The following is a 15,421-nucleotide window of genomic DNA, read 5'->3' on the forward strand; positions in this document are numbered from 1 at the left end:
ACTTTTTATTTCATTTTATTTCGCCTTTGTTTGAAAGGACACAAATACTTATTCACGTTGGAGAAACATGTTGGTGAAATCTGCTTCACCTACCTGTCTCTTGGCTTTCCTGCCAGACCTGCATAATTGTCTCTAAAGGGGAACGGATGCAAGAAAGCAAGCACACTGACTGCTCATTATTCATAACCACAGTATGCCGTGGGAGGACGGGCACAAAGACGGGGATTGTTGAGGCACAAGGTTCATAACCTGCAAAAACGTTAGAGGGCTTAGATAAGAGCAAGAGTACTGTATGAAACGCTTAATATGTAAAAAAAAAAAAAAAGAAAGGAAGAAAAAAAAAATTAAAATAAATGGAGGGGCTCAAAGTTTTTCTTCGAAGCCGACACTGCTAAATGCTGGGTTTATCGAATTCAAAAGTCGCCCAGTCTTGATTCCACCCATGCCTCTTTCTTCCACTATCGCGTAGTTCCTTTTTATGATTGTTTGTTCAATTTCATCCCTGCTTTCTCCCTTTGTCAGTTCTTTGCTAACTTTCTTTTCTTTTTCCCTGTTCAGTCTTTCCCTTGCTATGAGTTGAAGTATATTGGTGTAAAATAAAGTCCCGGTCCCCCAAAATGAGTGCCAGTGCCCATCATTCGCAACCTGTGGTACAAATTAAGCACCTGCCAAAAAATCGGTCTCTTGGCAGCCAATCGGAAGGAAAAAGTAATCTGGTATAATGGGGCCAGTTCACAAAGACAGTTCTTTAGGTGTGGCTTTTACTAGCTTTAGGTGTTACTTATTCCTAAATTTACAGTAGTAAGTCAGAAATATGTATGGGGAAAAACTTTGTAAGTTAGGGCTGTTTTGGTATCAGCATTTGTGCAGCACTTTCCTGCAATCTGTATGGCCCCACAGCCCTTTCACAATTTGGGCATTCTTTCCTCGTGCTTCTAGTATTTTATATTGACCTTAGCCATGGTCATGTAGTTGTTAGTGATTGATGGAGGTTTGCATTGGTTCAGTGGTATGAATAGGCTGTGTCTATTCCTACCAGGGGCATTTGTGGTGAGCAAAGGTAAAGTAAAAATCTATACAATTGTGCTCTAAAGTATGGAATACAATCGTGAATAATTCTTAGGAAAAAATAAAAGCAGGTGCCTAGTCTGAGCTAGGGAAAAGCAAAACAACTTACAAATAGTAACCATAATATGCAAACATTACAGCTGAGCAAGCGTATTATCTCATCTCTGAAGCCAAGACGTAAAAACAGCTCAGCATCAGAGATCAGCACTTCTCGTGGGCAGTGTTAGCAAAAAAAGAAAACATTTACTGTTACTTTAATGCAATTTTGCGCATTTAACTGGGATCATCCTACTCTTGTATGGGGTATGAATTAAGTGGTGTGTTCTATGAGTTTTGTGGCATATTGTTTTCAGGGTGGTGGGTCTTCTGTTGAGGTAGCTATGCTTCAGCAGCTATCTGTATTTAGTGCTGTGAGATGGACATTAGGGTTTGGTGTGGTCTAAGATGCTCTGTTGGCTCTGGGAGTGATGGTTGTGTGAATTCTATGAATGGAGGGTTGTCCTGATGAAGTATCAATGCTTTGCAAACTATATGACGTGTGCATTTAACTGTGAAGTTGGCAATATTCGTTTGCTACAACCTTGTGGCAGAAGCTTTCTTTCTGATAGGGTGAATCGTGCATTATTTTATTTTGGCTAATATACTGAAGACATAGCTGAGAATATTCTTCCCAGAGTTTTTCAAAATGATTGTAAATGTGATATGTAATTGTTTTAATTGCTATCTGACACAACACAGACACATTGTACACTTCATTATTAGTGGTACATATGAGCGGATTCAAATGTTGATAACTACGCACAAGAGTGGTGACAATATTGATGGATAATGGATGAAGCCATGCCAGTGAAATCACAAATACACATAGTTCATATAAAGTGAAGGATTTGGCAATTGGCTTATGCATGCCTCTGCGGGAGTAGGTCCTACGTGTCAACCACTTTGAAACACCGGCTGCAAGTGGTGGGCCTTTGGAGTGAAGGCTTGAATGTGAGGAGGGAGGACATTATGCGCATGTCAGGGAGATTGGGTGAGGGGTGCCTTCTAGTGCAGGCTAGCCAGTAGAGTGAAAGATTACAAACAAGAGGAGGCACCTATGCTTTGGTGTATTACAAAGAGACCATGAGTGTCAGTGCTCAGGGTGCAGCGTACAGGGCAAGTTGTTATTAGGTCCTGCCTACAATCAGCTTTAGCTGTAGCAACACCTCAGCAGCTTTAGCTTTCTGTTTGTGCAAGACCCGGTGTATACAATACCAGTACTTACAGCGGACTTTGTGTCAGCCCGTTGCTCACCATTGGTTGCATTGCGTGTCTTCTCATTCGCTTGCTTCTCATTTACCGGATTGCATTCCTCGTTTTCTGTTTATCCTTTACCAGGAGGACTGGATTGCCTGTATCCTGCTTACACTCAGGGTACTACTTTTTAGGTTACTTTAGTTGTTAGTTGAAGAAAACTCCTGTCATCATTACTTCAAAGAGAAGTATGAAAAGGTATAATGACAGAGAGTATATTTTGGGTCAGCCATCTTTTGCCACTGGTTTTCATGTTTTTTTCATGTTCTGTCATGGTTTTGATTTGCTCTCCATCAAAGCCATATTGTGAGGATAGTTACTGTGTCCTACATGAGCTCCCTTTACATTTTGGGGATGGGTCCTTTTATTAAACTACAGATGCAAATGAGGTGTAGCTTGACATTGAGACCCAGCTTTGGCATTTTCATATGTTCAGTCTGCTGGTGCAACAAAGTTTTTAATTGCTGATTTATGACATAACTGTTTGCTGTTTGGATGCCTAAGCCTGTCATAAAGTAAATGGCACATTGCTGTTACTAATCACCTATGTGTATTTGTTTTACTTTGCTGTCATGATAGCATATTGAATTTGCAATTTTTGTTGCCCAAAAAATATATGCATGTAAAAGCACAGGCTTTCTTGAAGAACAATCACTAGCCCTTTCAGATGTACCTACCAGGAGACAGATTGTTTTTATATATTTTAGGATCACCACTTTCAGGGCTAAATCCATTTTTTCTCTCAATTTTATAACACTCTTCTTTGAGAGTACTACTCTGTTAATGCAATATGTAAAGTAAATGAGAGCCCTCTATTTCTATTAGTATTATTATTATTATTATTATTATTATTATTATTATTATTGTTAGTGTTGTTGATCCGAATATTAATGTTATTATCATTGTTTAAGAAACTATGACATACAATATTATTACTAAAATATAAATGTTCTCCTCCTATAGGTTTAATCTTTTTGATTTTATGCTGTGAATTGTTAATAACAAGCATAAACCATTTGCAGCATCCAATATAATACATCCATCATTTACAAGCAAAATCACGTGTTTTATTAATTAAAGTATGTTGTGCTTCTCATTAGCAATGCATTAATTTGTAAGCAAGAAGTCTAGAAAATTCTTTAAGAGCGTAAACTTGAGTACCAGACAAAAACAGTCATGTCCTACCACACCTTTCTTACCATGTATACTGTAGCTACATACCTAGCAACCTACCTATAAATACTATCTATAGTATGTAACCTACTAAATTTACCATACCTACCTGTCGTACCTAAGCTACTTACCATACCTAACCTATCTTGCCTACCTATCATATGTCATGTCATGTTATGCTCTGTTATGCTATGTTAGGTTGTGCTGTGTTATGTTATGTTATGTTAAAATGTATTTTAAAGCACACACTCACCCCAGTGGGGTATCCTAGCGCAGATGACTAGCATAATGGTCCAGCCAAGCGTTATGTTTAAGGAGAGGAAAACTAAAATAACCAGGTTTTAATGGCTTATCGAAAGTCTTAATTTTGTGGCAGGAAAGGATTTGAATAGGGAGTTTGTTCCAATACCTGATAGCCAAGTGCGTGAAAGAATGGCCACAGTTCTGACATGCTAAATGCTTTGTGATTTGCAAGAGTGAGACTGGTAGGCTTGAGAACACTGGTGGACATATAAAGGTTCACTTGGCTGCATAAGTAGATGGGGCCACCGGTGTTTAATGCTCAAATTTCTGCTTATGTACAGACAGCTAATGCAGCTCATTCAAAATAGACATTGATGCAGCTCTGAGTAGAAGATGGCCGCCCAGTCTGGCAGCGGTATTTTGGATGGTTTGGAGAAACAATAGCAAAGAATCATTAATAGCTGCATATATGGCATAATCTAAGTGGCTGGTAATTAAGGCCGGGATAGTTGTTTTCCTGCAATGGAGGGGAATCCAGTTAAAGATTTTCTGTAGCATCCGTAAAATTCTGCAGTAAGATCTGTGGACCGCAGAGTGCTTTCATACTGAGTAAACTGTATATAAGAATACCCAGATATCTTGTCTCTTTTTCCGGATTGGGGACAGTACCAAGCTCATATGGTCACCATTCATCCCACCAGATCGTACTGGCTCTACCAAACAGGATGATCTCCGTCTTATCCCCATTCAGTTTGAGACAACTCTGAGCTGCTGAGTGTAGCTGCTCTTGTACACATGACAGGGAATACAGCTCAGACTGGACTTTGAAGTTATTATAAATCATCTTGATCAGGTCCCGTAAAAAAACAGACAGTGCTTTGCATAGTTCGGATGGGGAAGGAATGAAAATTTCACAGGCAGAAGCGTGAAATAATTCTTTTTACAGGTTTGAAGATTTCTTTTGCAGAAGAGGAGTTTTTCTCAATTATTTTTATAAGGTTTCTGTGTGCTGAGCGAATACTCTTGTGGGAGATGTTGAGGCCGGTAGGATTGCCGGGTCCAGCCTTTTATAGTGTTTATAGTGTTGCACTATACCATACTTACCATACCTACTAAACCTACTTCCTACACCAACCTACCATAATTTCAGCCCACACTCTCATATAATACCTACCATACTTAACCTACTTTGCCTAATGTATCATGCCTACCATAACTAGCCTACCATATTTTTATCTTTACCATACTTATCCTGTCACACCTTCTTACCATATTTTACTAATCTACCTACCATACCTACTTTCCTCTCCATATCACACCTAACCTACCATATCAACCTACTATTCCTATCTATTATACAAACATATCAGATTTAACCTACTTTAAATAATCTAACATGCATGGTGCAACCAGCCTACCATACCTACTTATCATACCTAACCTACCAGACCAAAGCTACTCACCATACCTAACCTACCCTACCTGACCTACCATGCATATGAAGCCTACCTGCAACACTTACTTTTCCCTACCATAACAACCTAATCTATCTACTATAGTTACAATACCTCACCTACCATACTTACCTACTGTACCTAATTTACCCATCATACCTTACCTGCCTTATCTAATGTATCATACCTAATGTACACCACCTCTGTAAAGTGTGTTTCTCACATGAGCCCTGAGATGGCAGTTTTGCTAAAAAGGGGCAGGTTATGCCTTTTTGATCTCCAGTTAAGGCTCAAGGTACTGCAGCCTGATACAGAAAGGTCTTCTATCTAACTAGAGAGACATATAGTAATCATGTAAGGTACTGTGCCCTGCATCAGGAAACTGTTGATTGCACCAGCTTTTAATGTTCATGAAAATGTGAATGCTATTACTTTTTTAATTGTAGCAAAATCTATAGGCTTTGCCAGTGCTTGTTTCTTTTGCTTTCAGCACTCCATGAGTGCATATGTGTTTTTTTTCTCTCTCTACCTTTCCCCTGTGTGCCAATTCCTCCTCCACATTCACGGTCACGAAGTTTTCAATCGCATCCACACCTCCACCATCTCCGTGCTGCTCCCTCATCCCTATGCCTCTCCCACCCCTTGCTGCCCCACTCAGTTTTTTTTTAACCCCTCCGACGCTGGTGACGGAACCGTTCCGACTTGCCCCTCGGGTGGGCTGTGCTGGTGAAGGAACCGTTCCGTCAGGGCCTACTCGGCGCGCCTGCGCGGCACGTTCTATTGAACGGGCGGGGCCGTGACGGTAGTGTTCCGTCATAAGCACAGCTCACCAAGGGGCGTGACGGAGCGGTTACTTCACGAGCGTGGGAGTGCTGCACGTCCCCCCGCCCCTTAACACTGCGGCGTTATAGCCGCCGCAGTGAAAGGGTTAAAATAACCCCCAAGCCCCTTCAGGCCCCACCCTTGCTACCCAGCCGCTCCCTGCTCATTACCACTTTTCTGGAAGGTTGACTCGAACCCACTGCTCAATTGCACTTCTGCGTCATATTAAAAAAAAAAATTACATTTCAACTTTTTTAATTTTTAGGAGGGCCTGCCGGCTGCAATTTACTACCTGGTCACTCCTTTCTCATAATGCGCTTTTTTAACCTTTGTTTTTAAATGTACCACTCCAAGATGGGTGTCAACAATCTTGGAGTGGTAAATTAAAAAAAAATTCAGTGACGCATACATGTGCATGCGTAGTGACACGTGTGTGTGTGTACGTCACCTCACTGAGCGCTTTTTGTGATTTTTTTTTATTACATTTTTTTTGCTGCTGCATTGGCAATAACCTTTTTTCTTCTTTTTTCACCTTTGTCAATGGGTGCTCTCTAAAAGTACTGAGCTCTTATGACCTGCGGTCGAACCAAAATTCAATAGCCTTGCGTTTAATCTCATACGTTGAACATGTTAGAATACCTTTTGCTTAACATCGTTCCAGCATTACATCATAGCAGAAATGTGTACAACTTAAATATCCAGACTGTAACTAAATATTGAGAGGTATAGATTTGCAATTTATAACTCCACACCTACCTCCTTGGATGATCGACACATTGTCAAGGGATGTGGATGTGGAGTTAAGCAAAGTAAACCTATACTTACCTACATGGATATTTGATATTTTGGTGTCAGTATTTCTGCTGTGAAAATGTGACAGCACGCTAATAAAGACTCGATATCCTGCTACCAAAGCACTAACACAGTAGCTTCGGAGCTGAAAAGGCAGATCTCTGCCCCTTCAGCCTATACAAATTGTCTGCCGAAGACGCTAATAGGCTGCATGTCTAACACCCTAATGAACAGCTCAGTCCTTGGGAGAGTTCCTCGTCCATGGACAGTCAGAGCCAGGTGGCAGGGGCACCTGTGTCTAGAAAGAAAAACAGGCCTCAGAGATCACAGACAGGGTGACCTAAACTTGCTTTGCTGATTGGAATGTGCAGTGTTCCTGTGCTACCGTGGGTGGCGGCCCCCACAAGCCTCCTGTCAGGCCACTGGTGTATTTTTATCTCGCATACATTAGAATGTTTCATCCCACTGACAGTCGCACAATGGCGCGCGGGATTAAACACCGAACAACTGATGCCTCCATTTTGGGGCACCTGCCCGCTCTGGAACAGGAAGCCGTGGCTTTCGAGGCTGACAGTAGAGAGGCGGGGGCGCGAGGGGGCCTTGAAACATCTGCTGAAGTAGTCGGGGAGCTGTCGCTTGCGCTGCGTGCAAACGTTAATCCTGGAGTCTGGCGAGTGTAAAACAGCCAAATGTTTTTCTGTTTCTCTGCAGGCGGGAATGGTGCTGAAATGCGGATACTTCTGGCTCGGGTTGCTGCTGGTGCCCACGGCATGCCTTATCAAGGACATCGCATGGCGAGCGTAAGTGTGAAATCATAAGCCGAATGCTGAAAGATTCTTTGTGTATATATTTATATATGCAACATACATATCCCTCTTCTATCCCTCCACTGTCCTTTTCATTCCAAATAACAAACTCACATGGCCACCGCTCAAATTAATTTCATATCTCCCTATGCCAATTCCCCACTAATCCTTTTTTGGTTCCGGAGTAGCGTTCTACTCAACGAAAGCGCTTTGACACCTCATCAGGGTTAGCAAACATAATATAAGTGCAAACCCTTCCCTCTTTTACCGCTCCACTATCCTTCTTCTATCCAAATAACAAACTCACATGGCCGCCGCTCAAATTAATTTCATATCTCCCTATGCCAATTCCCCACTAATCCTTTTTTGGTTCCGGAGTAGCGTTCTACTCAACGAAAGCGCTTTGACACCTCATCAGGGTTAGCAAGCATAATATAAATGCAAACCCTTCCCTCTTTTACCGCTCTACTATCCTTCTTCTATCCAAATAACAAACTCACATGGCCACCGCTCAAATTAATTTCATATCTCCCTATACTAATTCACCACTAAACCTGTTTGTGTACCGGAATAGCGTGGTACTCACCGAAAAAGCAGTTTGACGCCTCATCACGGGGTAGTAAGTGCTATATAAATGCTATTACAATATATATATATATATATATTCCGATCAATTACCATAATGGAGTGTGTTTTTACCAGTCTAACTCCACATGTGCCTCAGGTAGGTTATACAGTGGACTTAAGTAAATATCACACCGCTTTTAAGATGCACTCGCTCAAAAGTATCTAAACACACTTTGGGGGCCATAGGGATGGTCTCTTTCAGGCTTAGTCAGATTTTACCAACACTGAGAAATGGTCCATTTCCCACCACACGCACACAGACACACACAGATGCGCGAGCACACACACACACACGACTCCCCTTTCCCATTCCTGATCATTGGGCAGGGTTCCAAAGTGCATTGGTATCCTACATCCGTTGTCTGGCTGATATCTCCCGAGTATGGAGGCCTAGTGGGGCAGCAGAAACATTTTTCTAAAGGGTATGAATATACTTGATTATTTTTCTATAGCACTTCAGGCCGAAAATTTGGCAGCATTAAGTATTGCAAATAACAGGTTTTACTTGCATTACCCTATGTTATGGCTGTCATTTTGCTAGACCCAGAAAAACAGAAAGCTAGGTCAGCCTTTCTAGGATTTGAAGTTGGACTTCAGGTCACTGCATACGTCATCGGCAAGAGTTTAGCTCACAAACCATCCTGCGGATACATAATGTTAACAACCTGACCTGAATCAGACAAGTCTGTGCCAAACTTTGAGCAGATTCATCAGGCGTTGCAAAGTTATCAGCCTGAGCTTGATCCCATGCTTACTAAGGGCAACCATCAGTGGTCCTGCTCCTAGATTCAGCCGCAGCCCCTGCAGGTAAGAGCGGTGAGGCAGGGTTGGGGGGGGAATTCGACAGATGACTATGAGGGGAAATTAAATAAATAATTAATTTCCCCTAGTCGTCGTCTGTCTGAATCCCCACCTCCCACCCGGCCCACCCGCTCTTACCTGCACGGGCAGCTGCCGCTTAGATTGTCTGCTATATTCATCTATATTCCTGTGCAGACCCTCCTTAGTCAATGAGAAGCCATTAAACATCTTAATGATCACAGGGGCTCGTAGTTATGGCATCAATAGCCAATCATATTTTGATTCTATTGGGCTCCTCCAGTTCTGCAATCCTGGAGAAATATGACCTTAACGTGATCAGCTCATGGCCAGGCCATGTATTACTGCAGCCCCTCCTGAGACCAGGCTCGAGTGCAGTTGGTAATGGCTCAACAGAGGAGGGAGGTCCTGTACATAAGAAAGGCCAATGTGGCAGGAACTGGAACATGGTCACAGTGGTAGGAGATCTACAGCTAGCTACAAAAGGCATGGGGGTTGCCTCATTGCACTTTCTTAATCAAGTGGGTTCAGGCAGAGGACAGTAGATTGTGTTTATGCTGGCTTCAGGAACCAAGATGGCCCTTGGGCCAGCTCAAACAAAGAAGCCCATCATCTTGAAGCATTCTCAGACATAGTCCAGTGGATCCACGATTCACCAAGCAATGCATTCCTGTGAAAGTATACACTTCAGACTCATACGCTCAGGTATAATGTGCCCCACGCAGGATGTGGTGAAAATAACTCTATTATGGAAGAATCCACAAGCCATTGCACAGAGGAAGCTGATAGGCTGTCCTTCCATAGGGACACTGTCACAGCGGCTCTGTCCCTCCGATATAAATAAGGCTTTCACCACTTTCAAGTCTATCCTGGCTTTGGGAAGGGGGGCGGCATTGGAGGTGCTCTTTTTATATTAAAACCCATTTTGATGTCTCACAACATTTAAATGTGAGGCTTCAAGATTGTCTAGCTATCAAGGGCAAACATGCACATGGCTATCTGGATACATACAGGTGCCAGGCGGTACAGCTTCCCATGGTTTTGCAGAGGACATTCATCCCAACACAGGGTGAGCCAATGCACCCCTACAGTTAGAGACGGAGTACGCCTCAGAGGAATGGTTCATACTTTCATTTGCAGAAAGTACTATATTTCAGTATTGTAATTTGTAAAATGGGGGGCTGCAAATAGGTCTCAATTCGTATTCATCCTTTCACATTTACGATGCCGTGACATGCCTTCTGGTACGCTGAGGACACTCCAATCAATTAAATAAAAAACATTAACAAGAATGGGGAAAGGGTCCATGGCAAGGGCCACGGATAAAAATGGTTCCTTGTAAACAGGTCACCATCTCATCAACTGAGAGAGTACTCTGGGCAGTTGGTATTATGCCTAATGCCTACAGTGCATGTCTTACAGATGGGCCCAGTAGGAACTGTAGACATGGATATTGTGAACCGGGTTTGGCAGATGACATCATGTTTGTGCAGATGGACGTACTTTAAACATTTCAGTGTTTTTTTGATTTTAGCTCACTATCATAATGTCCATTCATCTGGAGCCTTTTCAAGCAATTTTGATTCCCTAAAAGCACTCCATTTAAAGGTACAGTGTCTAAACCCAACAACCTCTGAAGCTCATTGCTTATAGATAGGCATAATACCATAACACCCCACAGTACAGCTTGACACACAAATTACATTATCATTAACGTCACAAACTACATTTGGCTGAATAGTAGGTGTAGGTGTTTAGCCATGACTTGAAGTCAGGACTCCTGACCTAGTACTCATAGGGCATAAGCTGTGAATGAGGCCTTTCGTCACTCCTAGTGCTAAGTACACCTGCTGTGTGATGTTACTCCAGTCCTTGGGCCCTCTGGTCAAAGCCTTTAGCCATGTCAGTAATTTTATACACAGCATGTGCACTATAGCCATGTCCTGGATTCAGTGCTTTTCCCCCTAAGCTCCATAGGTATGGCATTTGGCCATGCCCTGTGGTTTCTGGGTAAAGGGCATGACCTTTTCGAAATCATTGTCTCCCAGAGCTTAATTGATATGGCCCTCACCGTCTCCAACCAAGCTTTGTGTTTAGATGGGCAAGTAGTCTTATCCTCACCCAGTCTTACTGTTCTCAAAGCTCTGGTTTAATGGGTGGCCAAGAAAAGTTTCACCCTCCCCCAGTACCTCCACCAGAGGCTCTATAACAAGCCCTTATACCACATCTTGGAAACCGTTTCTCTGCACCCAATGTCCACTGGGCCAAAGGTCATACCAAGCTGGCTCTGGGTTCAGGACATGCCTTAGATCAATTCAAGCTGGACCTACTACCTACTTGTCGCTTTGGGTGCAGGGTGAGGCAATAAAGCGCATTCAATTACCCTGCCACAAAGGCAGAAGGGTATGGCAAAAGAATTTGGCCCGCAGGGCTGTGCACAATGGTGTACTTCAGGGATTTGTCTTCAAATGTCATGAAAATGTTGTGAACTTCAGCTTCCTCGTGATCGCCGGGATGACGTTGCTGGTGTACTTAGACGCCACACACGCTCGCTGACGTCAGTTCTTCTTTTTCCACGCCAGCAAGCGCAGATCCCAGAAGAGCGTACCCTTAGTCATTTTTTGACTAACTTTTTTGACAATTTTGTCTCTCTTTTTCGAGTCGACTTAGACTCCTGGTGCCGGTAGGGATGCCCGGTTTCAAACCATGTGACGCCTGTCACCGACTGATGTCGGTTACCAACCCCCACCGCCGGTGTCTCTACTGTCTAGGGGCCGACCACAATGACAAGTCGTGCCCCGACTGCCCAGCCTTGACGTCGAAAGCTAGACGGGAGCGGTCCCGCAAGCTCCTCGAGATCCGGCAGTCGGCTCCGTCCCAGTCGAGGAGGAAGACGAGGGGCCAGTCGCGGAGCCGCAGTCATCACCGTTCGTCGGGATCCAAGTCCACACACTCAGGTAAGTCGAGGCATGGCAAAAAGAAGTCGAAGAGGTGACATCGCTCTTCTGACTCCCCTCGCCGGTCGCACGACTCGGCCGAGGGTTCGGATGGCACCACCGCGCGGCTCCGCCAGAGCCGCAGGAGTCTCAGCCGGTCCCACACCCTCCGGTCCCTGGACTACATGCGACTCTGGGTGAGATTTGAGACTTCCTCGTGGCCATGAGGACTCTCTTCCCGCCATCGAGGCCTGCCGGCGCGCCTTCGGGCCGCGCAGGTCCGACTGGGGGTCCTAGCGAGCCGGCGACGACTTCGGTCCCGATGCCTCCGGCCCCCTTGGGATCCACGACTTCTCCACTGGTGCCTACCCCCATGGTGCCGCTCCCAGTGCCATCCTCGGGCGGCGCCGTCCCTGGTTTGAGCCCCGGTCCGGGTCTGGTGTCGGAGGGGCTCTGCTCGTCTCCGGCATCGATGGGTGAGCCTTTCGCCTATGACCCGGCTCTGTCATTTATTCCTGTTTATCAGGACACAGATGAAGGGGAGGACTGGGAGGCGTCTGCGGACCCTCTGGCACAGCACTGCCAGTTAAGTCAGGGCTGCGCAGATGAGTTGGGGGAGGCCAGTGGTCTGACACTGGTTTCATCTCTCCTCCTTCCGTGGATACGGAGGAGGGTGCTACTTATTCTGAGGTGTTGCGCAGGGCGGCCACTGCCTTGGGCCTTGAGCTCCCTGCAGCGGCCGTGAAGACTAACCACCTCACAGAGGTGCTTCAACCGCCAGTAAGCTCTTCGGAGCCTCTGCTGCAGTTTAATGAGGCCCTCACTGACGTTCTGATGGGTACTTGGTCCAAGCCCACCACAGTCCCTCCTGTGGATTGGAACGTGGACCGGAGCCACCGTCCAGCTCCGGGCGTGCCCTGCTTTCTGTCTGTACACCCCACCCAGGCCTCCACGTCCCAAACCGCCCTCCCGACCGCACCTCCGGACCGGGAATCCGAAAGGATGGAACAGTTTGGCAAGAAACTGTTTTCCTCACTCAGTCTTGGGTTGCGGTCCATTAATACTGCATGCCTTTTGGAACTTTGCACCCACTATCTGTGGGATGCGGTGCTGAACATGCTGCCCCAGTGTCCAGAGGAGGCCAGGACATGGCTCGCCCCAGCTCTTGCTGAGAGGCCAGATGCAGCACGGTATTCCATTCGATGTGTACTTGATACCACGGACTCGCTGGGCAGAGTGATTGCAAGGACAGTGGCGATTCGTCGTCACCCCTGGCTGAGGTCCACAAACTTTCCAGGGGATGTCCAGAGCACTCTCATGGACATTCCCTTTGATGGCCGTCGCCTTTTTGGCGACAAAGCAGATAGCGCACTTGAACGCTTTAAGGACACCAGGGCTACGGCCAAGTCCTTGGGCCTGTCGGCCCAGCGCCAGCAAACTTCTGCTTTTCGCCCCTTTCGTGGCCAAGGAAGGGGCGCCCCCGCACGATTATCCAGCTGCAGGCCGTATAACCAGCCTCAACGCGGTCGCGGATGTGCATTCTGCCGTGGCGGAGCAGGGGGGCAGAGAGCCGGTCAGTCCACATCCACTCCCGCAGCATCTGCCTCAAAGCCTTCCTAGTCCCATTCCACGCCATTGGGAGGCAGTTCACCATCACCTGCTCCACTGGCGTACCATCACTTTGGACAGGTGGGTGCTTCAAATCATCCGAAGGGTCTACTCCCTCCCCTTCGAGACAACTCCTCCAGCCATGCCACCGCAGTACCACCGCATGTTGGGGGATCACTTGCAACTTCTGCAGGAGGAAGTTACGGCCATCTTGGCCAAGGGGGCCATCTAACGCTTTCCTGGCCCAGAAGTAGGCGGGGTTGTTACTCCCACTACTTTCTGGTTCCCAAGAAAAGCAAAGGGGGCCTACGCCCTATCTTGGACCTCAGGAGTGTCAATGTCTTCCTCCGGAAGGAGAAGTTCAAGATGTTGATTTAAGCTCAGGTTTTGGCTGCCCTAGACTCTGGAGACTGGATGGTAGCGTTGGACTTGCAAGACGCTTATTTCCACATTCCCGTCCTGCCAGCCCACCGGCGTTACCTGCGGTTGACGGTAGGCCACAAGCACTTTCAGTTTACCGTGCTCCCGTTCGGCCTCACCAGTGCCCCTCAGATGTTCACGAAAGTGATGGCGGTGGTCGCAGCTCATCTGCATATATTAGGGGTTTGTCTTCCCCTATCTTGAAGGCGGGCTCGCCCCAACCAGTCGTCTCCCACCACCAGACAACGGCCGACCTCCTGCATTCACTGGGGTTCTCCATCAACGTGCTGAAGTCGCATCTGAGTCCCTCCCAGAAGCTCCTCTTCATAGGAGCGGTTCTGGACTCTGCGCAGTTTCAGGTTTATCCTCCCGAACAGCGGGTTCGGGATATTCAGGCTCTGATTCCGAACTTTCAGCCTTTATCCCGAGTTTCGGGCAGGATGGTCCTACGGCTGCTGGGTCTGATGGCCTCCTGCATCCTGCTGGTACATCACGCCAGGAGGTTGATGCGGGCTCTGCAGTGGGATCTGAAGTTCCAGTGGGCACAACATCAGGGCAACCTGTCGGACCACGTCCTGATCTCGGAGGGCACTGCAAGACAGTTGCGGTGATGGCTCACGGACCACGATTGGGTCAGCGGCAAATCCCTCTCCCTACCCCAACCGTAGCACACAGTGGTGATGGATGCGTCCCTCCTGGGATGGGGGGCCACATGGGAGAGGCGGATATCAGAGGCCTCTGGTCTCCGGCGGAGTCCCGGCTCCATATTAACCTTCTGTAGCTGCGGGCGATCCGACTTGCACTGGAGGCATTCCTTTTATTTATTTTTATTTTATTTTAACGATTTGTACAGCGCATGGTGACCCGAGGGCATCCCCGCGCTAAAAAATCTTGAAGGCGAACCTGAGGGCAGATAGGGGGGAAGTTTTTTTTTTTTTTTTTTTTTTTTTTTTTTTTTATTTAGGGAACAGTAACGTTTTCAGTTTCTTTCTGAACCGCAGGTGGTTGGATTCCAGTCGGAGGGTACGGGGGAGGGCGTTCCATCTCGTGGAGGCATTGATTGAGAAGCGGCGGCCACCTGAGCGTGTCTTTCTATGCCTAGGGACGTTGGCCAGATTCTCGTTTTCCGAGCGGAGAGACCTGGAGACTTTGTAAGGGGTAACCAGGTTTCTTAAGATGTTTGGGCCGGAACCGTTAAGCAGCTTATGGGCAGTGCAAAGGGTCTTGAAGTCGACCCTTTGGCGGATAGGAAGCCAGTGGAGGTCCTGGATTGCGTGCCTGGCTGATGCTCTAGATGGGAGATTCCAGAGTAGCCGGGCGGCTGCGTTCTGCGTTCGCTGGAGTTTGGCGAGGGTCGATT

At 46.3% G+C, this 15,421-nt stretch overlaps 1 protein-coding gene across 1 annotated transcript in view; it reads left to right on the forward strand.

Annotated features, from left to right (window-relative positions):
• ATP8A2 (ATPase phospholipid transporting 8A2) overlaps nt 1–15,421 on the forward strand; it is a 2,134,099-nt gene that overhangs the window by 2,040,309 nt on the left and 78,369 nt on the right. The window contains exon 34 of the mRNA XM_086935178.1: nt 7,557–7,645. Coding sequence (XP_086791304.1) covers nt 7,557–7,645 — 89 coding nt within the window. The remainder of the gene's footprint in view (nt 1–7,556; nt 7,646–15,421) is intronic.

The sequence above is a fragment of the Lissotriton vulgaris genome, chromosome 8 (genome assembly GCF_964263255.1).
Source record: "Lissotriton vulgaris chromosome 8, aLisVul1.2, whole genome shotgun sequence".
NCBI classification, from domain to species: domain Eukaryota; kingdom Metazoa; phylum Chordata; class Amphibia; order Caudata; family Salamandridae; genus Lissotriton; species Lissotriton vulgaris.